Below are 14,454 nucleotides of genomic sequence, written 5' to 3'. Positions count from 1 at the left end.
TCCGCGGCAGCCGGCGGCCGCTGGGGAGGGTCGCGACGGGTGGACAATCGTGTCGACCCGTAGGCAAGGGGAAAGGGGCTAGGCAAAGCCCAAGCCGCCGGACCCCAAAAAGGGAGGTGGCGCGGCAAAGAAAGCCGCACCATCCCCCAAGGGTGAGAAGGCCAGGGAGGGAGGGGCCCCGAAGAAGGGACCCCACCACCCAAAAGGCTACAGATTAGGAATCCCCCGCGTAACCCTGTCGCAACAGTGACAGCGTTACCGGGGGGTTCCAATAGCGAAGTGATGGCGAAAGCCAGGTCGATCTGAAGGAGATCGGCCTGGAGCCTGGGCAGTTCAGAATAAAACGCACCAGAAAGGGGGGGTCATCCTGGAGGTCCCTGGGAAGGACGGCAAGGAGAAGGCCAACCGCCTGGCACGGGACCTCCAGGATGTGTTATGCGGCGAGGCGGTGTTCGCCAGGCCGGCGAGGCGGACGGAGCTCCGCCTCGTCGGCCTGGACGACTCTGTCACGCCGCTCATGGTTAGGGCTGCGATTAAGGCCACGGGATGCCCCCCAGATGATTTCCAGACTGGTGTGGTCAGGAAGTCGTCCGGGAGGCTGGGAGCGATCTGGGTTCGGTGCCAGAAATTGGTAGCAGCCGGGGGGCTGCCAATAGGATAGTCTATGGCCAGGATAAGGAATGGAGGAATGGCCCCTTCAATGTTACAGATGCCTGCGCTATGGACACACGGCAGTGTCCTGCCAAGCCAAGGACGTGCTGGGAGGTCACTGCTTTAGGTGTGGAGGTGCCGGTCATGTGGCGCAGGGTCCACCGCGGAGGTGCGGTGCCCCCTGTGCCACAAAGATGGTAGGGATGCTGGCCATCGCATGGGTGGCCGCAAGTGTAGAGCAGTCCCCCGGACTGCACAAAGAGGAGGAGTCCCTCCGCGCCGCATAAGGCGGAACAAGGGGAACAAGGCGGTGCGTAGGCAGACCGGGGCTGCGGTGGGGGATATTCCCCCCTGCGGCCTCGGCCGTCCAACGGAGTCGCCCCAACAGTCATAGGAACTAAAGTTCCAGCAATGGCAACCGCCGAAGAGGCAGAGAGGGGGTGCTGGAGGTTGAGATCCATCAACCTCCAGCACCCATAGATCAGGTAGGACTGGCGACGATGGGAGCGACGGCCGCTCCACCAATGCCGGACCCATCTCCGGCGGATAGGCCGGAGGGGGTCTCCGAGGTGATAACCATGGAGGTCGAGGCTTCGGCCGCCCTCCTGGTGGAGGCGGGGTGGGAGGAGTGGGGGGGCTAGGAGCCAGATGTAGCTCTCCCCATCCACTCCCTCACCCTAGTCCGATGGGACCTGCCGGTGAGGTAGTGGCCTCGGAGTACCAGAGGCCCCCCCACCGGGGCTCATTGGCCAGGTAGGAGCGGGCGGGGGTGGACCGACCCCTCTGGGGAACATCACTGCCCGCGCCAGGAGGGAATAGTCCTGACCCGGGGTGAGACCCCACCTCTGCTTTTGTGATGCAGAGGTGAAGTGAGCCATGGGGAATGAAGACCTGCCGCCCCGGGGGGGCAGGTGCTATAGGATCCCCCTCAGTTCCTCACCAAGGAGGGGTTTGGGAGTCCCATTGGGACTCCCACATACCTTTGCCCTGCCGAGGTATTCTGAGACGCCTCCTCCTTGAACCTCCTAAGGGAAGCGAGGTCGCCAGAGCTAGCGGCGGAGGTGGGCCGAACCCTAGGAGCAATTAAGCTGGTGGCGAAGCGATCGAACACCCTGAAAGGGATGTTTGTGAGCTTACTACACCGGGGTGTGTCCACCTCTCAGGCAGCTCTGGCGACCTTGCTTGTGAGAACGACAGAGCTGTACGAGAGAAGAGGAGATATGCCGGAGGCAAAGAGGGAGGCGGAAGAATTCCGTGAGAAGATAAGGGGGTTGAGGGTGGGAAACAGGAAGCGACAGGAGGAGCTCCAGGCCAACAAGGCCTTGGCTGTTTCCACCCCGGCCCCCTTCCTCCTGCCTCCCAGGAAGAGAAGGACATATGCGGAGGTGACTAGCGGAGCGTCCACCTCGACGGAGGAAGCCGGAGAGGAGGGAGAGAAGGAGGAGGAGGAAGAGGGGGATGAGAGATCACGCCTCCTCTTCTTTCTCTAGGTTAAGGCAAGTATGGGGAGAGGGGGTGACCCCTGGGGTCTGTATTTCTGTCCTGAATGATATACTTCCGGAGGAGGCTCCCCCTCCTACAGGGAAGCCTGAACTGGGGGAGGTGCAGAGGGCCCTTGACGCCTCTCTGGCGGCCACGGCTCGTGCATCTGGCAGCGAGGAGGAGCAGGGTCTGGTTCGCCAGATGGCTCACCTCGTCGCCAGATGGGACGAGATCCGGGCCGCCCGAGGGGCAGGAACCTCTGCACCGACCCAAACCGGCAAGGGAAGGGAGGGGGGTACGGATTGTTTCAGGAGGGAGATCCGTTCCCAGGCTACGCGTACATTGGCGGGTTCCAGAATGAAGGAAGGAAAAGGAAAGAAGGAGATAGCTAAGGATGGGAAGAAGAGGACAATAGCTAGGGCGAAGCTCCGAAAGAGGATGGAGCGAGAGCAAGCCGAGGGAGGAGGAACAGTAGGTATCCCAGCTAGGGACCTCGTGGGATTGGGATCATTCCGGGCTGGATTGGAGTGGACGCTTGGAGCCGAAGAGAAGAAGCAGGAGACTTGGTCCCAAGTTGTAGGAAGGAAGGGGAGGAGGAAGGGGAAGGAGGAGAACAAGATTCCCACTCATTCCCCTCCCTCCAACCAGGTAGGAGTCAAGAGGGGAATGAAGGGGGCAAGGCCGGGCAAGCCGAAGCCGCCGCGGTCGGCGGCCGTCACCATCACCTGCCCCCCGGACCGATACCGAGAGTTTATAGTCGAGGCCAGGTGCCGGATCAAGCCGACTGATCTAGGAATTCAAGGTTCCTTGAAGGTCATTCAGGCCCTGAACGGGGCCATGCTTGTGGAGGTACCTAGCCTCAGCGCGGTGGCAGCCGCCAACCGGCTCGCGGAGAAGCTCCGCGAGCTGGCGGCGGAAAAAGGCCACGATTTTCGCGTCCAAAGGCCGGTGAAGGTCGTCGCGTTGCGACTCTCCGGCCTGGAAGCGACGACTGGGGCCGATGAGGTGGCGGTCGCCGGGAGATGCAAACTGGAGGAGGTTTCCTCCGGTAAGGTAGGCGACTCCCGGTGGGGGATTGGGTCGGTTGTGGTGCGGTGTCCGCTGGCGGCAGCCGCGAAGGTTGACGGCGCTGTCTGCCCGCTCAAAGCTATGTTTCCGATGCTTGGAACCGGGACATGTACGAAGCGGTGCGTCAGCGCCGTTGACCGCAGCGAATTATGCTACCGCTGCGGTAACACCGGCCACCGCGCCAAAGAGTGTGAAGGGGCGGCTCGCTGCCCGGTCTGCGCCGAGGCGGGCAGGCCCTCGGATCATAAGATCGAAAAGCCTGCCTGCAAGCCTCTCCCTAGGAAGAAGAAGGGAGGCAAGGCGAGAAAGGGCAAGGAAAATGAGCAGGGGAAGTAAAAGGCGGAGACGTTGCCAGCCGTGGTCGAAGGGACCGAAGAGGAGGAGGCCCGAACCCCTTCTAAGGAACTGGAGGACCGGACACTACTAATGGACGAGGCGAGTCCAGCCCCCTCCACAACGAGGGAACAGGAGGACCTCCAGGGGAGGGATCCGGAGGAGAGGGACTCTTCCCTAGCATCGTGGGGACCAGGACCGGACAGGACCTCCACACTGGTCCCGATGGAGACGAAGGCGCCGTTGTCGCAGAGGAAGCGACGAGGGACGGAGCGGAAGACGCAAAGGACGGATGGAACCAGCGGATCCACGGAGGAGGATCCAACGACTAAGATAAGGAGGGTGCAATCCTCGGACTCTCCCCCAACTACCTTAGGAGCAGAGGGAACATTGGGCGTGCCACCCCTGTCCCCTCTGGTAGTGGTTGACGTTTCCCCCTTGTACCCCCGAGAGGAGGAAGACGTCCAGGTAGGGACACCCCGTAGGCAATCGCTCTCCGCGGAGGTACCCGAGGTTGGACCACCAAGGCCGAAGCCCCCTCCGGGGAGACTGAGGCGGCACCAACGCCAGAGATCTCCCAAGAGGGGGCGAATGCAGGCAACCCGGAGCAGGCGTGAAAGGCCTAGCCTTCACGCCACTCCGTGCTGCAGGCTAACCTCGGCCGCGTCGCCTAGGCCCTGAACCTGTGAGTACACAGGATCCGGGAAATGGGCGCCGGGCTGGGGGTGGCCACCGAGCCGCACTGGATGCCGGCCAGCAGTGAATGCTGGTTCGGCAGCCCGGGCGGCCCGGTGGCCATAGTGGCTGACCCTGCCGCGGGGACCCTCCCTGTGTTTTAAGGGAAAAAGGGTCTTCCTATGTGGCGGTCGACTGGGGGCCCAACACTGGTGGGGGTTTACCTCCCCCAGCGCAGAAACAAAGCCGGACTTGGTGACCCCGCCTACATTAAAGGGATCCTAGACACGATCGGGGAGTTGGTGCGCAAGTACCATCCCCGACCTGTCATGGCTGCCGGGGACTTCAACGCCCACTCCGAGGGGTGGGGCTGCAGTCCCCGGCAGCGGGATCTCAGGGGCGAGGTCGTCATCGGCTGGGCTGCGAGATTGGTCCTTCTGCTGTTAAACAGAGGGTCCACTGGCACCTGTGTGAGGCCGGGAGGGGGGTCTTCGGTCAATGACTTGACCTGGGTCTCCCTCTCGGCCGCTCCGATGGTGTCCGAGTGGAAGGTGGAGGTGGAGGGCGAGACGCAATCTGATCACAGATATGTGGTCAGGGCCCTCCACCTCCTCAAACCGAAACAGGTGCCGGCCCGCTGCCGCGGGGAGGGGAACTTTCCCCTCCCCAAAAGATGAGCCCTCAGTCGATTAGACGTGGACAGGTTTCGGGCCGCTGTCCTTGTGGCCACCTGGCATGTGGATATGAAGCCAGGTGAATGGGACCCCAGCCACATGAAGGGACTGGGGAAATAGCGGGTATCGTCGCGTCGGCATGCGACGCCCCGATTCCACCCCCGTCGGCGCCGGACCGCGTACTGGTGGTCGCAGGACATCGCGCGACTTCGCGATGCCTCCTGCCGTGCCAGGCGGGCTTATGTCCGGGCCCGGCGACGCGACGGGGATGCCACAAGGGCAAAGGAGGATTATCTCGCGGCGAAATAAGTCCTCCGGAAGGCCATAAAAGAGGCCAAGCGAGTAGCCTGGGAGCAACTGGTGAGCTCCCTGGATGAGGATGGGCGCCCTTACAAGAGGACGATGGGGAAGGTTCGTCCATAGGCGCCCGCACCGACGGAGACTATGGACCCCCAGGCCCTTGATGGGCTCTTGGACGCCCTCTTTCAGAGGGCGGAAGGCGGCCCTCTCATGATCACTTCCTCTGAACTGGGGGAGGCAGACTGGGAAGAGGGCTTGGAGGTCACTCCAGAGGAGATCGCCAGGGCCAGGAAGAAGCTCGGTGGCAAGAGGAAAGCCCCTGGCCCCGATGCGATTCCTGGCCGCGTTTGGGCGCTTTGGCCGAAGGAGACCTATCCACGGCCATGCGCAGGTCATGACCGGGTGCGTCAGGGAGGGGATATTCCCTCCAGAGTGGAGGAGGGCTAAACTGGTCCTCCTCCCTAAGGAGGGCAAAGCACCTGTGAGTGCGTCGGCCTACAGGCCGACATGCCTGCTGAACGAGGCGGACAATGTGCTTGAACGCATCATTGCCGACCGCCTCGTCCAGCACCTGTCCTGGAGGGGCCGAACCTTCACGACCGCCAATACGGGTTCAGGCCCGGACGGTCCACGCTGAATGCCATCTGGTGTGTCCGGGACCTGACCCGAGTAGTCATGGAGAGGAGGGGCGGGGTGTTGCTGGCGGTGTCGTTAGACATAGCGAACGCCTTCAACACCCTGACCTGACCGGAGATTGGACGGGCCCTCGTGCATCACGGGGTGCCCGTCTATCTCCGGCGGATCCTGTCCGCCTACTTCGGGGGCAGGGACCTCGTCTTCACCAAAGAGGGCGGGGTCTACGGCTGGCGTACGATAGAACGCGTTGTCCTGCAGGAATCGGTTCTCGGCCCATTGCTATGGGACATCGCGTTCGACCGGGTGCTTCGCACTCCGCTCCCCGACAGCTGCCACGTCGTCTGTTACGCAGACGACACGTTAGTGGTGGTCGAAAGGGAGAACTGGAAGGAAACCCGTCTCCGAGCGGAGATGGCAGTGGCATCGGTGGTGGGAACCATCGGAGACCTGAGTCTCAAGGTGGCGCCCCTCAACACTGAAGCTGTATTTTTTCACGACGGCTGTCGGGGGGCGCCGCCGGAGACCCGGGTCCTAGTCGATGGCGTCCACGTCCGCGTCGGGCCGACGATGAAATATTTCGGTCTGACACTGGACAGCCAATGGGGATTCGGGCCTTATTACAGGCAATTGGCCCCCAGGGTGCGCAAGGCTGGGCTAGCTGTGGCCAGCCTGATGCGCACCCAAGGGAGCTCAGGCTGGCGGGCTCGCCGCCTGTACGTCGGTGCGGTTCTCTCGATCGCACTGTACGGGGCGCCCATATGGGCACCCCACTTGCCCAGGCTAATTCCGTGGCAAGGTGCCTGCTACAGCAGGCCATAAGGCCGCTGATGATCAGGGCGATTCGAAAGTTCCGCACCGTGTCGTACATGGCGGCGACTACCCTGGCCGGTTCTCGCTCGTGGAGCTCCTAGCCGAGGAGCAGCGCATCCTCTACTGGAGGGTGAAAGAGCTCCGCGCGGAGGGGAAGCTGACGGGCAGGGGCTTAAAAGCCCTGAAGACCCAGACCAGACCTCGGACTCTGGAGCGGTGGGAAGGCGTTTTAGCTGACCCCCGAGGGTCCGGGCTCGCAACGGCCGAGACTGTCCGCCCCTGCCTGACCGAAGTGTCAAGCAGGCGGACGTGGAATGTCCTTCCACTTGGTGCAGGTGCTGACCGGGCATGGCTGTTTCGGGAAGTACCTGCACCGGATGAGGAAGGAGCCCATCACTCGGTGCCACCATTGCCCCGAGCCAATGGACACGGCGCAGCATACCCTGGCCGCTTGCGCTGCATGGGAGGAGCAGCGCCGTGTCCTGGCCGGGACGGTGGGTTGTCGAGAGGGGGAGCTCTCGCTCCCGCACAGTCAGGGCTATGTGCGGGAGCGAGGAAATCTGGGAAGCGGCGGACTCCTTCAGCAGGGAAGTAATGTCCCGGAAGGAGGCCGCCGAGTGGGAGCATCGGCCCGGCACACGTCGTCGGGGGGGGGGATTCATAGCGGGCCCGAGGTGGTATCGGCCGAGGAGAGGCCGCTAACCTATACGGGTGCGCACCTCCCTCGGCCGCCTCGGGCTCGACTCCGTCAGTCGCAGGGGGGAGCGGGGATGAACCTGCCGTCCTGACTAATCGGATAGGTTGCGAAAAGGAGAGGTGGATCACCCAGTTGGGGCTAGGCCCACCTGCCCGATTTTCCCCTCTCCCTGGAATTACAGGGAAGGGGGATAAGGACGGAGGGTGGATGTCGCCTTCCTCCTGGGCGACACCAGAAGGCCAACCGGCGGGGTAACCTGTCGGGGACTGCGCTCCCACTATTTTCCCGAATGGGGAAGGGGGCGTGGTGCATCGGGCGAGGGGCTCTTAGTCTAGAGCCCTGGGGCCGGGGTGTTGGGGAGGGAATGCGGGAGCACTTCCCCTAACTGCCCTCACAACGGTCCGACAGGTAGACATCCCGCAGGGGTTTTAGTCGGTAGGAGTCCGACATAACCATCGCTCCCCCCAAGGGGCGGGGGTATCCATGATGGATTTTCCCTGCGTGAACAAAAAAAGGTCAATTGTATTTCCTCCCCGCGAGTGCCACCTTGTCGTGGTCGGGAGGCTTGAATGTCCCGATGAAGTGCAGAGCTGTGCTGGCGGGGGCTTTGGCCCCTGGCAGGTTCTACCATGCCGGAGTGGTCTGCACGGAGGGACTGGACTAAGAGCATCCAGGGACATTATGGCGGGGTGGCCAATCGGCCACCCTCGACCACTTTTAGGGTAGTAAGGTTGGGGACACCATCCCTCCAACATTGCATGCCGTGCTCCGGCAGTCTGAGGGACAGGACTTTACTCTGTGGGAGGTTTCTGTCTCCTAGGGCATTACACGCCGGTGCTCCGGCTGCCGAAGGGACGGGCCACACTCGGGCCTGCACACCGTGAGGTTTGGGACCCTCACGATACGCGGGATGGCAGGAAGGATCCGGGCCGCTCGGACGTATTCCGAGGTCAGGGCCGGGCCCCCCGGGGTGAGCCCGGGGAATATGGATCGCGTCATTCCTAAACCCATCCCCTGGGCGGAGATGCATTGCTGGCCGTCGTGGGGGAGGGACCCCGTTGATTCGCGATAGCGGTGACCTTACTCCTTCCACGGGGCCCCCCGCGTAGCGGCGCTCTTGGCGGTGTCCTGGGGGTCGGAGACCAGGAATCCCTGAAACTGGCTCACCTCTCAGTGATGGAGGTGGGGCGGGAGTAGGGAGCTGGAGTCCAGTGCTCGGGATGACCTCTCCCCGGGTCACTGACAGACCGGTTTCCCGGGGGAACTCGGGGACACCACTCCGTGGTGCGGGCATGCGCGGCCGGTCGAGCAGCCAGGAGTGGTGGGTTTAAAACCACAATGGACATTTCTTTTAAAAACAGGAAGAGGAGGAAGGGGAGGAGTTTCTCTGGATCAGAGGAAGGGAGTCTTGCAGGGGATTCCGGTAGGAGGACTTTTGGGACGCCAGCTTCGGAGTTGCGGAAGCTGATGGAACCCGGGGCGAAGTTGAAAGTGGAGGTGGTGGAGGAGACGGATGACGTTCCTCTACAGCAGAGGATATGGTGCCTGGATGCAGAGACTGAGGAGCATCCTGGGATGTTGGATTTGTGGGGTTCTGATCATGGAGGGAAGGACTCCTACGATGGCGATTCTCTCACCGTGTCGGAGGAGGAGGTGCAAGAGCCGGGTGCGGTTGGAGGGAAGGAATCGAAGGAGGAAGAGGTGAAGTATCCCCCCTACTCTGCAAAGAGATGGGGGGAATGGAAAGAATACCTGCAACAGCAAATAGAGGAATGGGGAAGGAACAGGAGCCTCGGGAACCTGCAGAAGGGCAGCCTCCGGAAGGTATTTACCTCCACCATCCGATACACGCAGGAGCTAGTTATAGCTGCTGCTGCACTGGAGGATCGGTACGAGAAGTTTGAGAGGAGATTATTAATCAGTGAGACTTGCAGAAGGGAGTTGTGTGGACACTTGGATGAGCTTTCTGCAAGTCATAGGGCACTGAAGAAGAAAGGCAAAAGGGAGACGAACTTTGAAAGGGAGAGGAAGGAGAGGAGAGAGCTCTTAGAATGAGAAAGGGAAGGGACAGAAGAACGACTGCAGGAGTTTCAGCGCAGCGTAGACCAATTGGACGTTCTGCTTAAGCTGCAGGGGGAAAGAGGTCTAGAAGAAAGGGGGAGGCGTCAACACAGACGGATGGGTCTGTAACGCCCCCGCCCACTCATATGGAGGTTGAGAGAGAGAAAGTATTGAGGAAAGATAAGGAAACCCAGACGGGAGGGGAATATAGGACTGATAAAGAGGTCCAAACTAAAAAGAAAGGTAAGGATAAAGGGATTCAGACGGTGGTCTCAGGGGATCCTCTGAGAGGAGTTCCGTCAGTTGACGGGCCCTCCCAGATTAAGGCACTACCACCTCTGAGACGACCGAGAAAGGAAAGGGGGAGATAAAGGGAGCAATGGCGTGATCCACGGTAATTGGGAGGAAGAGGAAAAGGAGAGTTAACGGGGAGGGTGATCGGGGGGATGAGCGGATTTCCGCAACCCCAATCCGGCCTCTCCCACTTCGGGGAAAGAGATAAGGACTTCGAGGAGGGGGGCCGCGGCGTCGGCACGGTTAGCCGCGCAACGGCCCTCTGGGCCCCTCGCCTCGATGGGAAGGGAGAAATGGCCGTGGCTGCCGCAGACAGCCGCGGTGACAGTTCGCCTCGCCCCGGGGTCTTCCTACGCGGAGAGTAGAGCTCGCCTGAGGCGAGCAATGCGGGAGATCCCCCTCGAGGATCTTGGCATCCCTGGGGCAGAATTAGGAAGGATGGCTGCCGAGGACCTGTTGGTCCGAGTTAAGGCCCAGGCCCCGACAGCGAGAAGGCGGACCGCTTGGCGGCCCGCCTTAAAGAGATCTTGCCAGAGGCGGCAGTTAACAGCCTTGTGCTGAGGGGGGAGGTCCGCCTCGGAGGGGTTCATGAGGCGGCGACCCCCGAAGAAATAAGGGACTCTCTGACTAACAGCGCTGGCTGTAGGCCGGAGGAGATCACCTTCGGACCCCTCAGATGGGGGGTTAGAGGGAGAGAGTCGGCTTGGGCCTGACTGCCCCTGGTAGCTGCGGTTGCGGCTGCCAGGTACAGAGGCTTCACACTGGGGTGGTCGACCGTCAGTATTACACTGCTAGCGGTTCGGCCATCCCAGTGTTATCGATGCTGGCCACACCAGGGTCAATTGCACGGCCGCTACGGATCGTAGTGGCTGTGCTACCGGTGTGGCCGGAGCGGGCACACGGCGCGGACGTACATGCACATCCTGAGTGCGTCGTGTGCCGGGAGAAGAGGAGGGACGTGGGCCACAGGATGGCAAGACCGTCCTGCGGGCTCGCGTCCCCACCCTGAAGTGGGGGCGGCGTCAGGCGCTCGGTTGAACGTCGTCGCGGTCGCCCTCCCAACGGGGGATCGTCGGGACCCGCTGTTGTTGTTGTAGAGACGAGAGCGAGGGCGGGCGAGTTGTCTCGCCCGCTGGTGGAAAGGAAGACCGCCGAGTTGGTGCCAGCGGTGATATCGAAGAATCGATGCGGGAGGTCGCCGGTGGTTCGGGTTGCGGGGCGGTGGAGATTGGTCCCTCTCACGTCGAGGGGGACCTTTCCCCGCTGCCGCTGCGGGACTGGGGCGCGCTGCGCGACCCGGGAACAAAGGTTCCCCCTACTCTGGTCATTTGACCGGGGTTAGGGTTCCCCCTCCCTCTCAAGCCCGGGAGTAGGGCAGTATGAAAGGGGGGAAGGGGAGCCGTGACCTGGGTGGGCGTCTAGGTCACGGCTCCGAACCCCACCTCGAACACCAATGGTGGGATTGTGGGAGAGGGGCGGGTGCCCTCCTCTCCCTCCCCGGCCCTGCATCACGGCCGGTCAGGGGTTAGGCGTCTCTCCCTCCACATATTGGGGGGAGAGAGACAACGCCTGACCCCGGTAACCCTGCGCGCCCCCTGATAGGACGGCGCTCCCTGGCCCAGGTGGTTGAGCGTGTAAGGCCTTTGGCCCTCTGCACGCTCCCCCCACTTGGTTACCGGGGTGGGGGTGTGGTGCAGTGGGTCTGAGAAGCCATACTAGGCGGCACTTCCCTTACCACAGCCCCCTATATGTCCTATGGCGCGCGGGGTCCAAGGCGGACAAAGGTCCCACTTTGTTGTGGGGCCAAAAGGGGCGGCGGCTTAGGGAAGGGAATATGGAAATAGTTTTCCCCGCCGCCTTCCGCTGCCCCTGAAAGCTGGCACTCCCCTGAAGTTTTAGTCGGTGCGAATCCGACATAACCTGCAGGCCCCCCAGGACCTGTGGGTACCCATAAGGGGTTTCTCCAGGGTCACAAAAAAATGGTCAATTGTATTTCACCGGAGACACAGGTCCTGGTTAATGGCGTCCACATCCGCGTCGGACCGACGATAAAATATCTCGGCCTGACGTTGGACAACCGATGGAGCTTTGGGCCTCATTTTAGACAGTTGGCCCCCAGGATGCGCAAGACTGGTCTGGCGGTAGCCAGTCTAATGCGCGCCCAAAGGGGCCCAGATTGGAGGGCTCACCGTTTGTACATGAGTGCGGTGCTCTCGATCGCTCTGTACGGGACGCCAATATGGGCGCTTCAGCTCCTGGCCAGTGGCAGCGGAAAACGCTGGCTGCGGCAGGCCTTGAGGCCCGTAATGATCAGAGCGATTCGGGGGTTCCGCACAATATCGTATGTGAAGGAGTTCCGCGATGGGGGTGATCTGTCGGCCAAGGACCTGAAGGCCCTGAGGCTCCAGGCCAGAGCCCGGACCCTGGAGAGGTGGGAGGACATTTTGTCCGACCCCCGAGGGCCTGGGCTCGTAACGGCCGAGGCTGTCCGCCCTTGCCTATCCGAATTCTCGATGGTCTTCTTCGAGCAAAAGCTGTATAACAAGCGCCTTCCAAACAACGTTCGGGACAGGGTGACGCCGGCTGGATGAAACCGGACTATTATACACGCAGGTGCTCACTGGATACGGCAAGTTCCGGGGACGCCTCGCGTCCTTAGGGCTCGTGAAAAGTGGATTGTGTGGAAAGGTCGCAGACACAGCGGTACATCACTTGATGGAATGTTCGGACTTCGAGCCGCAGAGAAAAGCTCTGCGGCAATTCGTTCCGGCCGCAAGCTGGAAATGGCCGGAGGCGGCACATTACTTCGTGGCAACTCCAGAGACCCATTCCGTGTTTGCGGCATTCTATAGGGAATCCCTTTGGTTAAAGGGTCCATGTTAGGCTTCCTATTTCACTTTCGTTTTCTTCCACTCTCCCTTCTTTCGCTTTTCTCTACTCTATTCTAGAATCTTTCACCCACTGTACAACTCTATTCTAAAACCCTGTCCGCTAAAACCCACCTACCGTATCATACAGGGTCATTGAAAAGTATTGGATCCCCCTAATATCTTCAATTAGAATGCATTTTGGAGAAAATGTCTAATAGTAAAGCTGTATAGTTTCAAGCGGAGAGTAAGATGATGATCTTGACCTTGACCTTCACCATGTCCTTCAAGGTCATTTCAAGGTGAACCTTATTTTTTTAAATGAAACCTCTAACATTTTATTACATATTCTTATAGCTTATCCCGAGAGCTTTCTAAAACACTATAATAAAACATTTTTTCATGAAGTACTTTTTGAGTTATAAAGGTTTGAATTTCACAATTTGTTAAGTGGTGTGTGATTCCGGCCAGTTAAGGCAAGAGTGGTGTGTGATTCCGACCAGATAAGGCAAGAGTGGTGTGTGATTCTGACCAGTTAAGGCAAGAGTGGTGTGTGATTCCGGCCAGTTAAGGCAAGAGTGGTGTGTGATTCCGACCAGCTAAGGCGAATTTCATTCCAATTGGTCAGCTTGGGCAAAATATTCAATTGTACCAAACAATTCACAACATATGTTCAAATTGTTGCCCTTCAACAGCCTGGCAATGTGCCAATCTGTTATAAACAGCTGAAACCGCATTCTGGAACGTTTCCGGCGGTATTAGTTCTATCTCTCGAGTTATTCTCCCTCTTAAATCATCTAAATCTTGAGGCTTGGTGGCATAAACTTTACTTTTCAAGTAACCCCACAAAAAAGTCAAGTGGGGTCAAGTCCGGAGAACAAAGTGGCTACTCAATATGACCCTATCCACCTGTCCTGAAAGACATCACTCAAATATTGACGGACAATGACACCATAATGAGGTGGAGCTCCATCCTGTTGGAAATAAATTTCATCCATATTTCCACCAGCTATGTCTTGAATAGCTGGAACAATTTGTTCGCGAAGTATGACTGTGTATACTTGTACTGTCAAATTGCCTTCAATGAAGAAAGGGCCAACTGGTCTACCATTAAGAATACTAGCCCATACGTTAATTTTTGTGGATATTGGGTATGATTGTCTCTTTTCCACTGAGTATTAATATCACTCCAGTATCTACAATTGTGTATATTTATATTCCCAGTCAGTTCAAATGTTGCCTCATCAGAGAAAACAATATTATTAAGTAATAGAAGATCGTCCACAATCATTTCCATCATCAAGATCGCAAAATTCGATGCTATCAAAATCTATGTCTATCAAAATCATCTTCGGACAACTCTTGGACCAAATGGAGTTTGTATGGATGCCATTTATTCAATTTCAGAATTTTACTGACAGATGCATGACCGATTTCGTGTTCTTGTGCAACGCGATTGATAGAAATGTGGTGGAAATGGGGACTTTCAACGAAAGACTGTAAAACATCTAATGTCTTATTATTATTTGTTGCTGTTTTACGTCTACCTGATCTTGGAGGTCTTTTAACACTACCAATGTCTTCGAAACGTTGAATAGTACGGATTACAGTACTTTTGGAGATCCTATTATATTCATTCCGAAAATTTTCATTAAATAATCGCGTTACTGTTTAATACCCTCTTTGTTGATCTCCCCATCCTCGCATCATTAACAGTATTATTCGATCTCTTTCAGAAAGCTCCGCCATTCTTAATTAGAGCAAAGAAGAATTAATCAGGTAAGTGATAGGAAATTGATCTAAATAATTAAGTAGAGAAAAATACTAATTATTAAGTGTTGGTCCAAATATCGATTTGTTTATTTCAACTAGCATTAGCAAGAAGCTCGTTGAGCAACTGAAAATC

General features: G+C 58.6%; 1 protein-coding gene across 1 annotated transcript; it reads left to right on the top strand.

Moving 5' to 3' along the window:
• The first annotated feature begins 11,660 nt into the window (after positions 1-11,660).
• LOC105187996 (uncharacterized) lies at positions 11,661-12,272 on the top strand. The gene has a single exon (XM_011149189.2). It carries the CDS (start codon positions 11,661-11,663, stop codon positions 12,270-12,272), a length of 612 nt encoding a protein of 203 aa, XP_011147491.2.
• Positions 12,273-14,454: the final 2,182 nt, after the last annotated feature.

The sequence above is a fragment of the Harpegnathos saltator genome, unplaced genomic scaffold, assembly GCF_003227715.2.
Source record: "Harpegnathos saltator strain DR-91 unplaced genomic scaffold, Hsal_v8.6 scaffold37, whole genome shotgun sequence".
In the NCBI taxonomy this organism is placed as follows: domain Eukaryota; kingdom Metazoa; phylum Arthropoda; class Insecta; order Hymenoptera; family Formicidae; genus Harpegnathos; species Harpegnathos saltator.
The sequence above is the reverse complement of the archived record's forward strand: the minus strand, read 5'-3'. Positions and strand labels throughout refer to the sequence as shown.

Coding starts and splice junctions, on each gene's coding strand:
- LOC105187996 (XM_011149189.2), top strand. CDS start 11,661: ATGGTCAATTGTATTTCACCGGAGACACAGGTCCTGGTTAATGGCGTC.